The sequence below is a fragment of the Diadema antillarum genome, unplaced genomic scaffold, assembly GCF_040938485.1.
Source record: "Diadema antillarum isolate AM-2024a unplaced genomic scaffold, OU_Dant_1.0 seq00000322_RagTag, whole genome shotgun sequence".
In the NCBI taxonomy this organism is placed as follows: domain Eukaryota; kingdom Metazoa; phylum Echinodermata; class Echinoidea; order Diadematoida; family Diadematidae; genus Diadema; species Diadema antillarum.
The window spans coordinates 1-18,615 of record NW_027271341.1 but is presented as its reverse complement, the minus strand read 5'-3'; the positions used below and the strand labels follow the sequence as shown (position 1 = coordinate 18,615).

Below are 18,615 nucleotides of genomic sequence, written 5' to 3'. Positions count from 1 at the left end.
TAATGTTGGGGCCTGAATTTTTACTTTGTTTTAACTGAAATTTTGTTATAACCATGTTCACTGTAACGGGAGTGCACGGTATTGATATATACAAACTGTATGTCCATGTATACTTTTTTGTTCTTGACCAGTGGAGGACACTTTCCTGTAAACACTGCGTATGTAGGGCCTACCTTAATTGGCTCTCATGGAACGGTAGAGGTTTTAGGAGCAAATATCAACTTAGAACTGACCACCATTTTGCAAGTCAATGCAGCTTATCTAATTTTTCTGTGCATTGAGAAAACATCACATGTTCACAGGGCTTCATCATCATGTACATTGATGAAGGTCAGCTGGACCCACACTGCAAAAAATCCTCCAAAAGTAACATGTGCGTCCCACTTCTACTCTGCAGTAAACCACATAAATCACAAAAAATGGCTGGGTTTGTTTTCTTACATGGAGTAATTGAGGGATTCAGTTACAGCAACTGCTCGTAGATTCAAAGCATTCCTGAATCTGTTCAACCTTTCCAATCTACCAGTAACCTAACATGTATTGTGTGTGTGTCTCTCTTTCTCTCTCTGTCTGTCCGTCTGTCTGTGTCAACAGGAGTATAAGCAGAGAAATACTACTACAGACTTCAGTACACTGCAACATAAATCTCACTTATGATATCTCACTAAATTTAGAAACGTACATGTCACAGTACAGCCACCAAGACACCATGATTACGGTAATGATTTTGCAGGATAACAGAATGACTAAACATAGTGCAAGTTTCAAGTTTTATGGTAAGTTGTATTCATAACATCAAACAACTGCAATTTCACATACCATGACAATGATCCATCTTCACACAATTTTAGTTGCATTTCACAACACATTCAGAGGTTGATCTTGGTAGTTATGCAGTAATACAAGTACACATGCACCAATCTGCAATCCAATGCACGATGAAATGTATAAATTTTTGACACGTCAAGCTATACTGTAAAACACGATATTTTTGCGGCATTATATTTTTGCGGCATGAAATTTTCACGAAAGGGAGCTGGAGGCCTTTTTCGCAGCATGAAATTTTCGCGAGTTGCCTCTAACATTCAGTGCATATAGTGTAGACAAGATCTCTAGCGTGCATTTTAATTTCGCGAAACTTGGCTCTCGCCAAATTCGCAAAATTAAAATGCACACAAACATTCCTCGTATTACAGTACCACGAACAGTTACATAAAACCTTTTTTTGTTTCATCATGTCATCAATCAAACTATAGGGAGTTCGAAACAAGTCTTAAAATCACAGGTACGGGCCCCGTTTTATCAAAAGATAAAATCAATTTTAAATTTCCTTACCACACAGGCTGCCATAGACTTACAGTTGAAATCAGCTATATAATCAATTTTAACTCTTCATAAAACAGGGTCTTGGATAGTCACGGGACAGGCAAGTATAACTACTGTCAAATGGTAACACGCACCATTCAAATATCTCAACAAAGCTCCATTAAAAAATATTTAATTCCAAAGAACCATACATAAACTGTAAGCTTGAAAAGATTCCCAGCACTATTTTGTTCCTTGAGATACTTTGGCAAACCATGTTAGAACAACATGCATTCTTTTTTTTTTTTTGATTGAAGCTTATTTTCACACTTCACACCATGTCACATATTGACTGGCTTTATCAGTACATAATATCAGGGAAACACATGTTTTCAGGATCTAGCCATATTGAGTATGAACAAATATTAGCACAAAATGGAAATAACAGATTTCATGGCCAATACTGTCACTCTTAAATTGGGTTCTGGCAATGAGCACACATGGTATAAGGACTTGTCTGGGCCATTGACATATTGCTTTCACTTGCATGCACAGAGGAACTATGTAACGTTCTATTAATATTGTAGTGTGTAGTACCAAAGAAGTCTCTGCAACATTGATAAGATACCAGATACACAGTTTCACAGCCAACATGAATTTGATGTCAGGTGATTTGCAAGGAAGCATGTCAACTGTTTTAACAGCAATAACCCATAAAGGTTACCTGCATAAATATGAAACACATGTGAAATGACGGGTGACAAGGGTGTCCCTTCCTCATGAATCACATTTTCCTAGGGTTTGTCATCTGAGTCTATGACAGATACAGTGAAACCCCGTTATAACGAGTTCGGTTATAACGAGGAACCGCTTATAACGAGGTGAACGCGTCGGTCCCGTTTTCCTTTGCGTGTAAACCTGTGGCAGAACGAATCGGTTATAACGAGTGCGGTTATAACGAGATTCCGGTTATAACGAGGACAATTACGGTGCATCATGATAGAGAAAAACATAAGCAATTTGATTGGATATAACGAAGTTTCATTTCTTGACTTGCCGCTTTCAAACACGCGACAAATGAAACATCGAAAACCGAATTCACGCTATCCATATCTCTTTCCCATTTAGCAGAGTTCCGTTCCTTCCGTGCTTTCTTCTAACCCACGCGTTAAGACACAGGCATACCTTCCGATGTTCCGACTAACTTATTGAATATTATCATTTTACCGGTACTTTCCTTTTTCTCGAGATACGCGTGCGTGATAGAAGGTCGATCAGACCACACCGCAACGAGAGGGGAAAAAAAAAATGCATTCAAAAACTTCATGTAGCGACACTCGTGACCTAAAATGGACATATAGAATGCGTTTGTAACTCATCATTTATAGCCTTTTCATTTTTCGTTCCAAAATAATTAATGAAATCAGCGCGATCCCGCCGGGTGACAGTAGATAGCGTAAAAATAGTTGAGTAACGCATGTTAATCTACTTGAGTCGGTGTTCAGAAAAAGAAACTAACGCATTCAACGGTTTGAATAAATCTGGGTTTGTTCGTTATCATTTTAATAACAAATGATAATGTAAATATGAATGTGTATGATTAAAGCCGAAATAATTAATGAAATCAATGCGATCCCGCGGGATGACAGTAGTGTAAAAATGATTGAATAACCCATGTTAATCTACTTGAGTCAGTGTTCAAGAAAGAAACAAACGCATTGAACGGTTTGAATAGATCTGGGTTTGTTCATTATCATTTAACAAAATTAATGATAAATGTAAATATGAATGTGTATGATTAAAGCCGAAATAATTAATGAAATCAACGCGATCCCGCCAGATGACAGTAGCGTAAAAATAGTTGAATAAGGCGTGTTAATCTACTTGAGTCGGCATTCAGAAAAAGAAACAAACGCATTCAACGGTTTGAATAGATTTGGGTTTGTTCATTATCATTCAATACTGCATTTCACAATGGAAATTTTCTTTCTTTCAGAATGCGCTACGAGGTACAGATTTGCGTAAAAAGGATCACAACCTTCCAAATTTCTTGTCGCATATTTTTCCAGAACGGATGTAGAAAACGCGAAGACATTTTCGGAAGAAAATAAAGAACTCATTCTTAATCCCTTCTGTTGCAACGATCATACATTGAATAAGATTACAGCCGAAATGATTCATGAAATCATCGCATTCCCGCTTGGAACCAACAGCGTAAAATACCTCGAAAGTTACGGTAAACAATGCATGTATGTTACTCTATTTGCGCTGGTGTTTAGAAAAACTTAACAAACGCATTATATACTATCTGTTTTTGTTTTATGCTGTTTTTCACAAATGAAAAAATATACTTTCAGAATGGTTCAATACGAGAGGAAGAGATAGGTGTAGAAAGAATCACGAATATAATATAGGCCTACTTGTCAAGAACATAATGTGAACTATTACGCGAAGAGATTTTCAGAAGAAAAATAAAGAATTAAGGCATTTTCAGCTCCTACTTTTTTTCCGTCTTTTTTGTATCAATTCACAAATAATTTCCCTCAATACTCTCAATAATAATGATCCATAATTGTGAAAAAACAACGCAAAGGATGTTCTTAGTTTGATTGATGGGTATATGACGTCATGCTTATGTTTTTCTTTGTTTTTGATGAGTACGGTTATAACGAGGTAATATCGCCGGTCCCACGGACCTCGTTATAACGGGGTTTCACTGTAGTGCTGTGCAAAACACTCACTATGAGGAACTCATAACACGTTGAAAATTGCAAACTGTAAATGTTGTAATTTTCGTGCTATTAATTTTTCACGCAGAGCAGCTCCAAAACATATTCACGGGTTCTTGATTTCGAACTGTGCAATTGTCAAACCACTCAAATTATTCACAGAAAATTGTGAAGATACTTTTGTGGGTTTTAGAATTTGCGATGGCCAAAAGTAGCATAAAATATGCAAAAATAAATGTACCGCAAAAATTTCTGTGTTTACAGTACTTGAAGCAGGTGCTGCAGCCTTTCCTGCAAAATTAGACCTGTTCTCAATACACCCAAATTTGTAATAGTAACTTTAGATTTCATTTCAGTTCCAAAGGGATTCATAATTTTGTTGATATTTGACAACATAAGCCTGTCCAGCAAATCACAGCAGACTTCATTGTTGAAAGACATAGTAGATTCCCACATTGATGTCCATCAGAGCTCCTAATGGTCACTCAGCTACATGTGTCATAAGCCATACTTTGCTGCAAGGTGTTGACAGGCTTCTTGGTCTACGTCCTCTGCTGCCAGATGAGAAAACAGATTCCTCACAACTAGAAGAATGACGAAAGCAAGACAAAAAAAAAAACTTCTGTAAGCAATGCTACATGGCACCGTGATCATTTGTTTGTCTTGTTTTCTACAAACAACAATTCAGTTGAAAGTTCTTCTTGAGGGCATATCATCCTGAAGTTGATTTGTAGATATCAATGGCATCAGGAATGCATCAGAAAAGCAAATAATGCAGCACAACCCCTCCATTAATTAATAACAATGATTAAAAAAAAAATCATCAGCTCACTCTCTTATAGTTTGCTCATTAAGTTAAATGTTTGTTTTGGTGTTACATGTGTGCTACTCATATCCAATGACACATTATTTTCCTATATTAGCCTGTACAGGCAGATAAATACTAACTCTTTGTTTATAAAACTAGGATGGGGAGCAATGTGGCACCCAACTGACAATGGTGCACAAATGCTAGTAGAGATACATGGATGTGAAATGTACCTTCATATGCTATATGCAGATATGGTCTGGAATTTTCAATAACAATCTTGCTCCACGATCAAATCAAATTCAGCTTGTATGTTCCTGCAATGCACAGTAAATGACTACCCTCTTTTCTCTAAAACAATGCCAAACCTACCCTATTTCCTAAAGGAGGAAAAAAAAAAACAGGGGTTACTATGAGGAACTATTACGCAATTTGTCCTTTTTAATTCATTACTTAAAAGATTTAACATATCTACTATTACAATCAACTGGTGATTCAAACAATTCAAGTCGCCCATATTGCTACAGATCTTGAAAGAGAATATATTAACAGTAGATCCTTGGGATTACAAGATTTTCCTTATCATAATGAAATTTCCCATAGTATGCTAAATGATGCACACATGTAGGACTACAGACTGTTGCCACACATTAATACCAACTGGCACATGATAAAATTGTCATGTCCTGAAGCAGAGTATATTGAATACTAATTTTGTACACATTTGTATTTGTAGAATCCCATTTTAACCACCACGAGTTTTGATAATGAAAACTCATTTTAGTTGTGGGTCCATTAATAGTTAAAACAGTTTGTGGCGGGATAAGTTTTTCCTGCTTCTAACGACATGCTCTCAGTGGATTCCTTTAATCCAAACAGGATTGGAAACACCTGCGAATCATAATTAAAAGATCAGTCACACCCTCTCCTACAACCAGATGCAAAAATTGGCAGATGATATGCTGTGCTGCATGCTACTGAAGCAAAAACTTTAGCCCTCATACAGCACTGTACAGCGAGTGTTAATTCTCTGCTTCTCTGTGGATGTATCTACATGGGTTGAGATGTGTGTCTTGTTGTGAGCCCTTGTAGCAAACACTGGGAAGTCGAAAATCCCCCCCCCCCCCATCCTTTCAACATCCTCGCAAAGAACAAAGAAATTGACAGAAATGTCCGTTTTTCCAATAAGGTCCTTTAATCCTTGCAGTGCAATGCAATGCAATGCAATACAATACAATACAATATAGGTACTCTTAGAGTGCTCTTATGAGTAAACATGTAATACAGCACTTCAAAAAGTGATAATATCAAACTTCCACTATGGGGATAGGGAAAATAACAAATGAAAAATACTTAAAAGTATTTTGTCATGGATTTCCACACTATGCACATTACATCAAATGCTTAAAATTCTGACGAGTCATCGTATCAGTGTTCATTTTAAAAGGGGTCCCCTCTACTTTGTAAACTTTAATGTTGGAACTCACCCTGCTTTTCCTTGGAAGACATGAACATAACGTTCATATCAAACCTTTTCACTCTTGACAGTTCCTCCAGAGTTTCAATGACTGGTAGCTTTGACCTGAAAAAAAAAAAATGAAATAAAATCACAATATAAACATATACATCTGATAAGGTTGCTTTCACAAAGTAGGCATACTTAAAAAGTGGCAAAAACTTGTATTACACTGCCTTTTAGGTAATATAGTCCGACCTCTCCTATCTGGCCTACCTTTATTTTGTGACAAACTGTACTGGCATAAACAGGTGGCATATTACCTCTAAAGATCTGTGCTATTGTGTTGTGCTCTCATCAGCTGATATTTTGCACTCTCACAACAAGTTGAGTACATTAATGCATTTTCCTGGAAAATACATGAAGAGGCCTGATTTCACTGTCCAGGCAGGAACTTCACCACAATGCCATAACAGCTGAATACATCTGTGTTGAGAGCACTAAAACAGGCAACAACAAGCATACAGACTACTTGAAAAAGATAACTGTATGTTTCCCCTGTCCCTTTTGACATCCTCACAGCCCAATCCATCAGTGCACGATTCTTTACATTTATGCATTTAAGTTCTACCAGTATTTCATATTAAAGGGAAGCAGTCCTGAGATTTTCACTGTACTGATAATTAAGACGAGTAAAAAATATAACCTTTCACCAATTTATACGCGTGGACATCAAAAATTGTCTCCGTATGCGATTCTTAAAAAATAATTCCTGCAAGCGATCGTGTAAGAGCCTGCCAAAAGGTGCAACGTCATTGATGCCCTACTCTCAAGTTGACAGCCGTGCCTCAGAATGATCATATGTGATTTTTTTCATAAAATGTGACAATATGTGGTTTTATTATTTCAAACAAAATATTTCAAGCTTATTCATATATACAATTAATATAAAAATAAATAGTAAACATGTATTTATAAATAACTAGGGATGACGAGCAGAACACCGCTGGAAAGAGTTGTGCATCGATGACGTATGACTCTCCGCCAAGACTTGCTCATTTGCAGAGTCACACTTTTTTAACCGAAATGTACAAGCTTATTTGGTGATTTGAAAGTTTGTTTTTGATGAAACTAGTTCATTGGAGGTACCAACAACAACATATTTTTTTAAATTTCGTGAGGACTGCGTCCCTTTAACATTGACATCTGACCTGTGAGTCTGCAAGCCTGAAATATCTAATGTTAGCCTTCGGGGGTGAGCTTATTTTGGTATAACACTAATTTCCTATGGACACCTACCCGGGACTTGTTTTCAATGGGTTAAGATACTCATTTTATCTAGCTATTATTTTCCGGAAGCTTCTGGATTTAACAGGACTATCTTGTGAATACTGATCTCAGATTTGACCTGCATTTTTTACTCTGACCTTATCAGCAAAGAGCCAAGTTCTGTCTCTGACATGGTCTATTGGCCTTTTTCCAGTACCAGAGTCTATTAAATTCTACTGCACTATTTTCCAGTAACTATATTCATTTGAAAACAAAATCACAATTTGGTTCTCACTTCTGTTTTTTTCTTGATTACTCAAAAAGTCTACATGTCACTTGTTCCGTAAAGTTCATCAATAAAGCAACCTTGAAAAGGAATCTTTTATATTTCAAATAATAGCAAAACAAATCATCCTTGATGTCCCACAATAGGTACATAACACAGATAGATAGATACATAGATTAATAGATAGATAGTAGAAAGATAGATAGATAGATAGATAGATAGATAGATAGATAGATAGATAAATAGATATTGGTTTATTTCATCAAAAGGAAAGTACATAGCACCCCAGAGGCTGAATTGCATCTCCTTGATGTAAATGTACAAACGAAACGATACAATACAATAAATATTCACATTAAACAGATACAAAAAAAGGGAGCCTTATTACATATACTACAATGTAACCTTGACATGTGACCTTGAAACATGTATGAGGCACTACTGTGTGGTATACGTACTGACACATCACACTCATTGCAGCTGTATATGAACCCAAACCACATAGTCACTTTGTGGGATTTGACAAGATCTCCACACACTTCACAGTATTCCATAACCCTTAGACCTAGTCTCCTTCCCCATCATCTACACTGGCTACTTGTCACTTGACATAGGAGGTCTGAAATACTCAGTGAGGTGCAAAATATAAACAATGCAGTCATACTTATACAACTGGATTTATTACCAGTACTAGTGCTAGGTTTTCCAGGGCCCCCAAATCAATCACAAGTCCCGAAATCAATCGCAACTTGCATTGAAGCTCACATGAAACTTGTGATTGATTTCTATCACAAGTCTTTATAAGACAGGCCCCAGGTATCACATAGTATATTGATGGATACGTAAGGATAAGTAAAACTTACGGAATGTAAGATTCCTGGAGAAGAGTTAGTATCTGGGTGAGCATTGCTGTATCCAGGGAATTCTGAAACAGCTTCACAAAACTGGTAGGTGGGATTTTCTGAAAATAAAAACAAAGAAGTGCATGCTGTGTAGGAAAGAGACATTTGCAACTTGGAAACGGTTAGTATAAACTACACTCATTGACATTACGAATGGCCACTGCCTCTAGAAATCAAAGGAGTTTGGGTTACATGTTCAAGTGTAAAAGGATGAGCATGATTACAAGCATATCCAATTGAGGCATACTCTCGAGTGGATACAATATGATAACAAATATGACATTATGTCACATTGACACCAAACTGTTCTAAATCAAACATTTCACAGGAGTGTTGGTGTGTATGGGTTAATATTTTTGTGTATGTACAAACAGTTTTCTTTCCACAAGACAGGTATATCAAACTAGAAATATCTGTTGCTACAATAAACCTCTGTACAAGACTTGCCAAAAATCTGTCAAAAATGTTGCTAGTAGAGTGCACACAAGCAGAATCTCAAGAATCAACCTTTCATGTATAAGGATGGAACACGCAAAGGGTGCTTCCATTAAAAGTTTGAGGCAGCAAGATTTTTTGATGATACACCTCCATACCAATCTGAATAATTTTTAATAATTTTTAATAAATCCAAAGCGGCGTAACACCAATGTATCCAAAGTAAGTGTTCTGCAGTGCATGTACTTTAACTCCTTTATGTGCCACGTTCGCACGCCCCACTCAGTCGACAGCATGCCAACTTCCCATATTCTGCTCGAACGCACAAAGCCACCCAAACGGATTGATCAATAGCCAAATGCAACAGTACAATGAAGGCGTTTCTTGCGATTCCATTCATGTCACATGTAGCTTGCATTATATGTGGTGAGTGGCTATCAAGCGGTTTTCCATACTTGATTTGTGTGTAAATTCTAAGTTTCATGCACTGTTTTGTGTTCAAAAGTCATGCCTCCACGCAAATGTAGGTACTGGTCATTTAAAAGAAAATCGATGACAGAATTATCATACAATTTACATCAAAGCAAAGCTGGGAATTTTCTTTACAACTTTGCTCATTACATGTCCAGGGTAACGAAAATCTATTGAACTTACATAGATTTGAAAAGCAGAATGTTTCCCCAGAGCATGACTACGTTGCTGTCTCAGAATAATGTGGCACACAGGGGGTTTACACCATGGCACATAAAGAGTTAAGATACAATTATGGCAACTTCGCTGAGGACACAAGTATACTGACACCAAAGGAACTGCATAGATTTACACTGATGATTGATTCACAATGTAGCTTGAACTTTGACCAAGCTTTGACTAACCTTGGTTTTCAAGCTTGCAAGCATCAACATATTTATCAAATTACATCAAAAACTTTACTTATTTGATGACACCCCAAAAGGACTGAATTGAACACACCTTGAAATATTCAGACAGTATGTCTGGATGTCCCTTGAGTCTCTTCCAGTCAGCTTGGAGCTGGTAGGATGACGATGGCACAGCTGGAATTGCAGGCTTGGTGGTGGCTCTCAGCTGATGATTTCCTCTTTGGCACAGAGAACTTCCATGACTTCTAGATGTACTCAGACCTGTCTGATGTTTAGTCTTTTCTCTGTCTTCAGCTTGCTTTGAATCTGGTCTTACATCTTGAATGGTAGGTGTAGTTTGCACACACTCTGATTGTTCTGCTCTGAAGTTCATTGTTTTAGAATCCCTAATACTTATTGGCACACTGTCTCTCTGGTTAGACTTATCATTTAATCTCTCCTGCTCTTTTAGATTTTCTTCTTCCACTCCACAACCAACTTCCTGGATGATCATTCTCTTGAGTGGCTTCTGCAATTCACAGTGAGGAAAAAGTAGAGAGGCTATATCAAATGCAAAATACATTGAATGAGAATTTTTATAATGCGAAGTATTATTTGGACAGTCTTTATTTGTAAACGTCATTTTCTCAAGCTTTTCCTCAATAAGAGGTGTCTGCAGGAAATGATACAAATCAGGCCTTAAAATTTTCTTTGATGACACACATTATATTATGTAATTGCACATCTTGATTGCTAAATCTTCTACAGTAATATGTTCTATCAAGAAGCAACCACACATGCTGCTGTTACTGATCAATTAATAGCCTCGTATTCTATACGAGCCTTTTTTTCAAAGGCCCTAACACTGTTGTTAGCACTGACAGCCATGCAAATGTGACTTTCATCCATGAGACAGGAGAGAGCCTACCCTGAACACCAGTCTTACACAGTCAGTCCGCAGCGCGTGCGATAATGAGGCACGAACGACAATTTTATTCAGAATCGCGTTTGCGCAGTTTGTGCCCTTGAGACTGACGAGATTTCGCGATACTTTGCGAAAGTTTTTGCAGAGGTCGCAATAACAGCTTTCATAGCTTTCGCAGTGCATTGTTTGACCCAGGATGGTTGGGTAGGTTATAGAGCTGATTATGCTCATTAATTTGATACCTAATTTCCCTATTTTTGATCTCAATATAGTAGTCCATTTTAGCATCAAAGTAAACGATTATTTTGCCAGTGTTCAAGAAGCTTTTAGATCATAGTTTGATGTTTTGCTAGTTCCTGACTGGTATTGAAAATGGATCTCCGTAATTTCTTCGATTTCACAATCGTGAAACTTGAGCGAGTATGATCAATTAAAAAACGAAGAGGGGCACCATTTTTAAGGTTGTGAATTTTCCTGTTGAAAACAAGGCAAATTATGTTTTCTTACCGAAAGTGGGGTAGTGAATGAACACGCGTGGAGTGTGTTGTTGACACCCAGACAATGGTCGTGGACAATGACCAGGATTGGAATGCTTCTTGAGGAATTCCACTATCGCAGCTAGTCTTTGTTAATTCTGAAATGTGGTGTGTGCAAGCACATGGAAATATGTGCTTACTTCTTTCATGTGCATGCATTTCACCCTGTGTCAAGAATTCAGACTAGCAGTGCTCAGGGCAATCCACATGAATAATTGATAAAGCATTCATGTGCCTTGCAGCAGAGCTCGGGACAGGTGGTAGCCAGGTCCATTGTTCAGGGTCATTGTAAGTGCACACTCACATACACATCATTGGTTTCTGTGTAAAGTTCAAGTTTTGTATAGAGAGTGAAAATTCGATCACAATCTGGAACCTAACATTTAAAGAAAAAATCATGGATTCATGAAACTAATATAGGCTTTCATTTTCAAATTACCTCCAACTCAATTGTGCACTATTCAGCTATTACTCATATCAATGACACTTTTATCTGATACATAGTTTTTGAACTCACAGCATTGAGTCAGCAGCCAATGGATACCATACGCAATGCGACACGCCGCGTCTTGCGACAGATTTCGACCAATCACAGACCCGGAATTCCGGTGCGAACGCGAGGATAATCTTTTTAAACTCGACGCTAGACATGTCTCTGAATTTTGCTAGTTCCTGACCCGTATTGAAATGAAGATGAGAAAACTTGCCCTTATTGTGATACTATATACTTTAGCGGACATAGTCTTCACCATATTTTACAGGGGCATGAAAGATTTCAGGTTAGTTTTTTGGCGTCAAACGTGAAGGAATATTTTTGAATACTATACCGAATTCGAGAGATATTTTGATATTCTATATTCTTCTTTTCCGTTTTATTTTGATCATGAGCATATTTGCTAATGTTTTCTCTTTCAGTCGATATTAAAAATGTCGAAAACTGACAAGAAATACTCGTTCTACACGGATTTATTCATGACCATGTATCTGCTCATTACGTATGCAAGCACCGCTCAGCCGTGCATACGACTTGAATAAATACGTGCGTTTTCGCTCGCGCTGCGGACTGACTGTACAACAGAATTCAGATCTTGAGTAATTCAGCCTGTTACTTCAACTATTGGAAATCTTGATTTGCCAAGTAGCCACGATTGCAAAATGTATCATACATCAGCTCTGCTGACTGGTTGTGATTTTTGCTACAGAATGCTGTTAGCAAAATTCAAATACACAGGTGTAAGTAAAGCAATTCTGGCAAGTCTCTATCTTGGCCCATTCACTGGGGTTAGAACCTCGCTGGCATCTTGACTCTGTCTCACTTGACAACCTTCTGTTTGCTTCTCTTGCAATTACTACTGTATAAGGGCTTTTAACAAAAGTTTATTTACCAAATAAATGAGGAATTGACTTGAGGCCTATAAAAATCATTAGCATTCATCTCCTGATGAAACAAACCATTGGCCTCTTGAGTGTTGTTACTGTATCACTCTCTTAAACATCCAACAACAACAACATCCAACATCCAACATCCAACATCCAACATCCAACAACAACACACACACATACACATACACACACACACACACACACACACACATATATATATATATATATACACAGTACTGTAAAGCCTGAAACACTTATAAAGGGAACCCAAACCCAAAGAGCAATGTGGATTGAGAGAAAGCAGCAACATTAGTAGAACACATCAGTGAAAGTTTGAGGAAAATTGGACAATAGATGCAAAAGTTATGAATTTTTACAGTTTTGGTGTTGGAACTGCTGGATGAGGAGACTACCAGAGGTAAATGACATACATGGTGTAAATATTCTAAAGAGAATGGAAAACGCCACTAAACACAAAACAACAACAACAACATACATGTATGTGTGGACAACAATATAGAGAAAATATAAAGAAAATTCCATGAAATTCACTTTTCTAGCATAATGAAAGAGCACTTGACTAACCACTTTCAGAAAGTGGGGGAATAATTGCTACCCTTAAAGGACAAGTTCACCTACATAGACATGTGGATTGAGTGAATGCAGCAATATTAGTAGAACACATCGGTGAGAGTTTGAGGAAAATTGGAGAATCTGTTCAAAGTTATGAATTTTTAAAGTTTCTGCTTAGTCACGGCTGGATGAGAAGACTACTACAGCTGGTGATGTCATATGAGTACAACGATGTAAAGAAAGTATAAAGAAAATTCAAGATATTCTCACTTTTCTCACATAACAAAAGAACACTCGACTTCTCTATTTCAGAAGTCAGGGGGAATAATATCACCCCGAACATACGTCAGTAACAAGTAGAAGAAATGTGCACTTTATTCAAAAAGTCAAGTTTTGTGAAATTCTCTTTTTATTGTCCTTATATCGTTGTACGCATGTGACATCATACACTGTAGTAGTCTTCTCCTCCAGCAGTGATTGTGCAGATACTTTAAAAATTCTTAACTTTTGAACGGATTTCCCCCAAACTTTCACTGATGTGTTCTACTAATATTGTTGCATTCACTCAATTCACATGTATTAGAGGGTGAACTTGTCCTTTAACATACGTCAGTATCAAGTTGATGGAATGTGTAATTTTCATGAAAAATGAATTTTGTGGAATTCCTTTTATATTGTTGTCCACACATATGTCATAATCTCTAGTAGTCTCCTCATCCAGCGGTTCCAACACCAAAACTTAAAAAATCGTACTATTTTCCTCAAACCTTCACTGATATGTTCTACTAATGTTGCTGCTTTCACTCAATCCACATTTCTCTTTGGGTTTGGGTTTCCTTTAAGTATGAACATTTTCACAAAATGCCATTGGTATTCCATGCATTATGTATATCAACACTTTCGCATGCACTGAACTTTCAGGGATCCTGACTCCCAGCCAAATTCACTAAAGTTTCAAGCACGTGAGAATTTCTGGTTTAACAGCATCTTTACCATGAACCTTCAAACTGCAGTAAATAGGGTTGTATCCTGACCTTTGATCGCAAGTGAGGTGGTTTGTCCACGGCCTGAACGATGTTAGTAGGTTCCATGGCCTGGCGTCTCTGCTCCTCCTTCTCCTTGAGAAGTTTGTCAATCTTCTTCACTTCATTCTTGGCTTGCTTATTGTTGGCTCAATGTTCAGGACCTGCTCAAAATCTGCATCAGAAACACAGGGTACTAAAATGAGGATACTGAATACTTTGTTGCAACGGTCAGCACACGCGAAAAGAGTCAATGCATTTCCTGCAGATTTGCTGCTTTATTTTCTGCTTAATCTTTGCATTTAGTGGATAGGGATGCTTGAAACCAGCTCTAAATTTCCCATCTGATTCTGCTCATGAAAGGTTGTCATTGAAGGTTGTCTTAAAATGAATGGATCCTACTTTTACCAGCCAGTCATTCAAACATAAAAATCAACATGATCCGTTATGAATTTAGATGCCTAAAAAGAAAACAAAATGAAATTCATACGCATCATAGGAGTACAGTATTGATTACAATTTGTTTTGGGGTTGTTGTTTTTTTGTGACAACTGCAAAATACAATCTAGTGAACATAAAGTTAGACAAATCTTTAATTCATTTGTTACCAAACTGTGGAGTAGATACCACTGTGACTACCTTTACATGTATCTACCTTTCTTAGCCTCTTCCAGTTTACCAAGTTCCACTCTGGCTGATCCTCTCCTGGCATATGCCTTCACATAAGTGCAATCATGAGCTATAGCTACATCGCAGTCCTTTTCTGCCTCTTCATACCTGTGGGGAAAACATAAATCTGGAGATTATCAAAGCTCCCCATGGGTGGCACGTTGAAATCTCATGATATGGTCGATGTGACTGCCACAGCATGACTGCAACCATGTGAATGATATAAGATCACTTTTTTTTTGTTGTAATGCTTGTAGCATTTACTATCCAGAAATTGTGACACACCCTCCTAACCCTCAACTGATTACCGGTATATGTTGCTCAGTCTTCTGATTACCACTAAACAGGCTCAATACCTGCACTGAACTATCATGATATACATACTTCTTCTTTTTTTAGCTTTCTCTGCACTATCTGAAGATAGAAATGAAAATACAAAAAGAGAATTTGCCTGTTTTGTTTTTTTGACAATTTGAAACACTGACTTTAAAATTAGCAGTGATCATTCTTGACAGTAGTTCACGTAACATGTAATACAGTCTGCCCATCCAGAGCCCCAAAGTCCAACAGTTACTACTGTAAAAGTGGATATTTTCACGTGACTAATTTTTTGCGCTCAGATGGATAAGAAGAGTTTCGCGTGTTTTTAATTCCGCGGTATCAAGACATCAACTGCAGGAACATATGGCAAGCAAAAATATTTGCATGCTTTTACTTTCGTGCTAGTTTCTGATTGCGCGAAATGCGCGAAAATTTAACACCACGAAAATTTCCACTTTTACAGTATTCAATTTGAATGACAGCACAGCAATTTGCAATATGAATGAAAGAGTCACTGCTCTTTCTTCTTCTTTTGTCGTATGATGCAATACAATGGGGTGGGTGAGGGGTTATAGACTTATAGGTTGATATCTAAGCTGTGGATCCAGTTCAGGGCAGCATCACTTACTTGAGCAAGTTCTTCAAGCCCACTTCCGCAGGAAGATGAGCCACATGAACAAATTGCTCATGCCTATTAAACTGTGACCATTTTCAACATCAGGATGTAAATGTAAGAAAGCAGGATACTTCACTGATTTGGGCTACAAAGAATCATTCTTACAAGTATTACCTTTTCAATTTGAGAAGAGCCATGGCTCTGTTTGCAGACAGCAAGGCATTGCTTCGATCCACTTCGAGACCCTTGGAATAGCATGCTATGGCATCCTCATAATTGCCCTTCTTGAAGAAGTTATTGCCCTGAGAAAACAGAAAAATGTTTACACAACTTCACCACTGAATTAAAAACAAAATGTTTTGACGATTATAGCCCCCGCAACTAGAAACGTGTTTGCAGGAGCCAACTGCATATTCTTGAAAATAAAGAATGTGTACATGTGTGCGGACTAAAGCCTACATACATTTGGTCTGAAAATTAAATTTGTCCCTGCATATTACAGAGTAATTAAATTCACTGATGAGTTTACATAATTATATGCATCAAAAGACTAACCTCGGTATGTCATCAATTTCCATAACTATCATGCAACCACAAAATCTGGAACAAGTAACCTTGTATCACACCACATTATGATACTAATTGACATGCCTTCACATGCGTATGAAGTTGTACTTGGTGCATATTTTACTCAATGTGGATACCAAAATAACCTTTACCACAAGCTGCCCAATATACCACACATGTATTATACTGATTGCCTGGTATTACTAAACTGATACAACAAATCGGCCAAAAAAAAGGTTGACATTCTAAGTTGACATCCTAAGCATTTAAAGGACAAGTTCACCTTCATAGACATGTGGGTTTGGTGAATGCAGCAATATTAGTAGAACACATCAGTGAGAGTTTGAGGAAAATCGGACAATCCGTTCAAAAGTTATGAATTTTTGAAGTTTCTGTTCAGTCACAATTGGATGAGAAGACTACTATAGCCTGTGATGTCACATGTGTACTACGATATAAAGAAAGAATAAAGAAAATTCAACATATTTCAATTTTTCTCACATACAAATCACGTAACGAAAGAACATTCTATTTCTTTCTTTCAGAAGGCAGGGGGAATAATATTACCCTTAACATTCGTCAGTAACAAGTCTAAGAAATGTGCATTTTATTCAAGAAGTAAAGTTTTGTGAAATTCTCTTTATATTTTTCTTTTATCATTGTACGCATGTGACATCATACACTGTAGTAGTCTTCTCATCCAGCAGTGACTGCGCAGATACTTCAAAAAATTCATAACTTTTGAACGGATTGTGCGATTTTCCTCAAACTTTCACTGATGTGTCCTACTAACATTGCTGCATTCTCTCAATTATTATGTATATGAAGGTGGACTTGTCCTTTAACTACAGCCTTTTGTCAGCTTTTGCAACGTGTCACTGCACCCACATCCTAAGCTTCATGAAATCCTGTCATCTGTCTCTCCATTGATTTACTACATGCACAACACAATTTTGTAATTTCACTTGACCTATAACCTGAACTTTCAATGTATCGGAACATGATATTTTGTTGAAAATCTAGTAGGAGTGCAGCAGTCATATTACATCCATGCACCAACATTAATGATGTAATGTAAAATATTTTGCACATTTTGGCTATTGGTCTTTGGTACAATGTACATTTTGCCAAAATTTTCCGAGACTTGCTGAATAAATCTGATGGAATGAATAAAACTGTATACACTGCAGGTATTCATTGCAGTATTGTGTGCACACTGGAATTTGTATCACTTTATACGATGAGTCACTGTGTAAACAAAAAGTACACACTGACAGATGGGTTATTGCCATTATGTTTCTGGCATACATGAAGAGGAGTACAGTAAGAGAAAGCCACATCTTGTGTCCTATGTGGGAGCAGACTTGCAACATACAGCCAGACCTATCAAACTATGAACTTCTCAACCTGTTTCTGGAATCCCTTTAATTTCTTGCAGAACACAAACGAAAACATATGTTTAAATCACTTTTTTTTGTGGTTGTTGTTTTGGGGTTTGTTTTTTTTTTTAGGGGGAAGGGGTGTGTGTGTGGAGAAAAACAGCAACATATCATTCTACCATCCTCATACAAACTTATTGTTAAGGCAATAATGTTTAATTTCGAAGCGAATGCACATGTAATACTGGTACTCTCAATAACCTACCTTCTCTTTCTCTGCATTTGCCTCCATGATTCTACGCTGCATCTCCATCTCCTCACGTTCAGCATCACTGTCCGTCTCATATTCATCTTCCTCCACTACTTCCTTCCTGTTGCCGACCTTATCAGCATCATCACTGTCATCTACTGCTGCACAAGCTTTCTCCTGAAAATAAAATTCCATACGATATGATTTAAACACGTAACATGCAGACATATTGTCTAACAGTATGCCGGAACACATAAATTCACTTTCTGACAGCCATATAAACTGATGTCTCACTGAATATACAGTAGCTGTGTGAAAGAAGTC

At 37.3% G+C, this 18,615-nt stretch overlaps 1 protein-coding gene across 1 annotated transcript; it reads right to left on the bottom strand.

Moving 5' to 3' along the window:
• Positions 1 to 3,313: 3,313 nt before the first annotated feature.
• Positions 3,314 to 18,468, bottom strand: LOC139730619 (RNA polymerase II-associated protein 3-like; the record flags this gene model as incomplete). The annotated part of the gene is given in 9 exon segments (XM_071641475.1): positions 3,314 to 4,618; positions 6,330 to 6,424; positions 8,717 to 8,814; positions 10,163 to 10,579; positions 14,502 to 14,638; positions 14,641 to 14,664; positions 15,145 to 15,266; positions 16,270 to 16,397; positions 18,307 to 18,468. Coding segments are annotated over 9 exon segments (1,269 nt in total), but the record flags the coding sequence as incomplete, so codon positions are not given.
• Between the last annotated feature and the right edge of the window lie 147 nt (positions 18,469 to 18,615).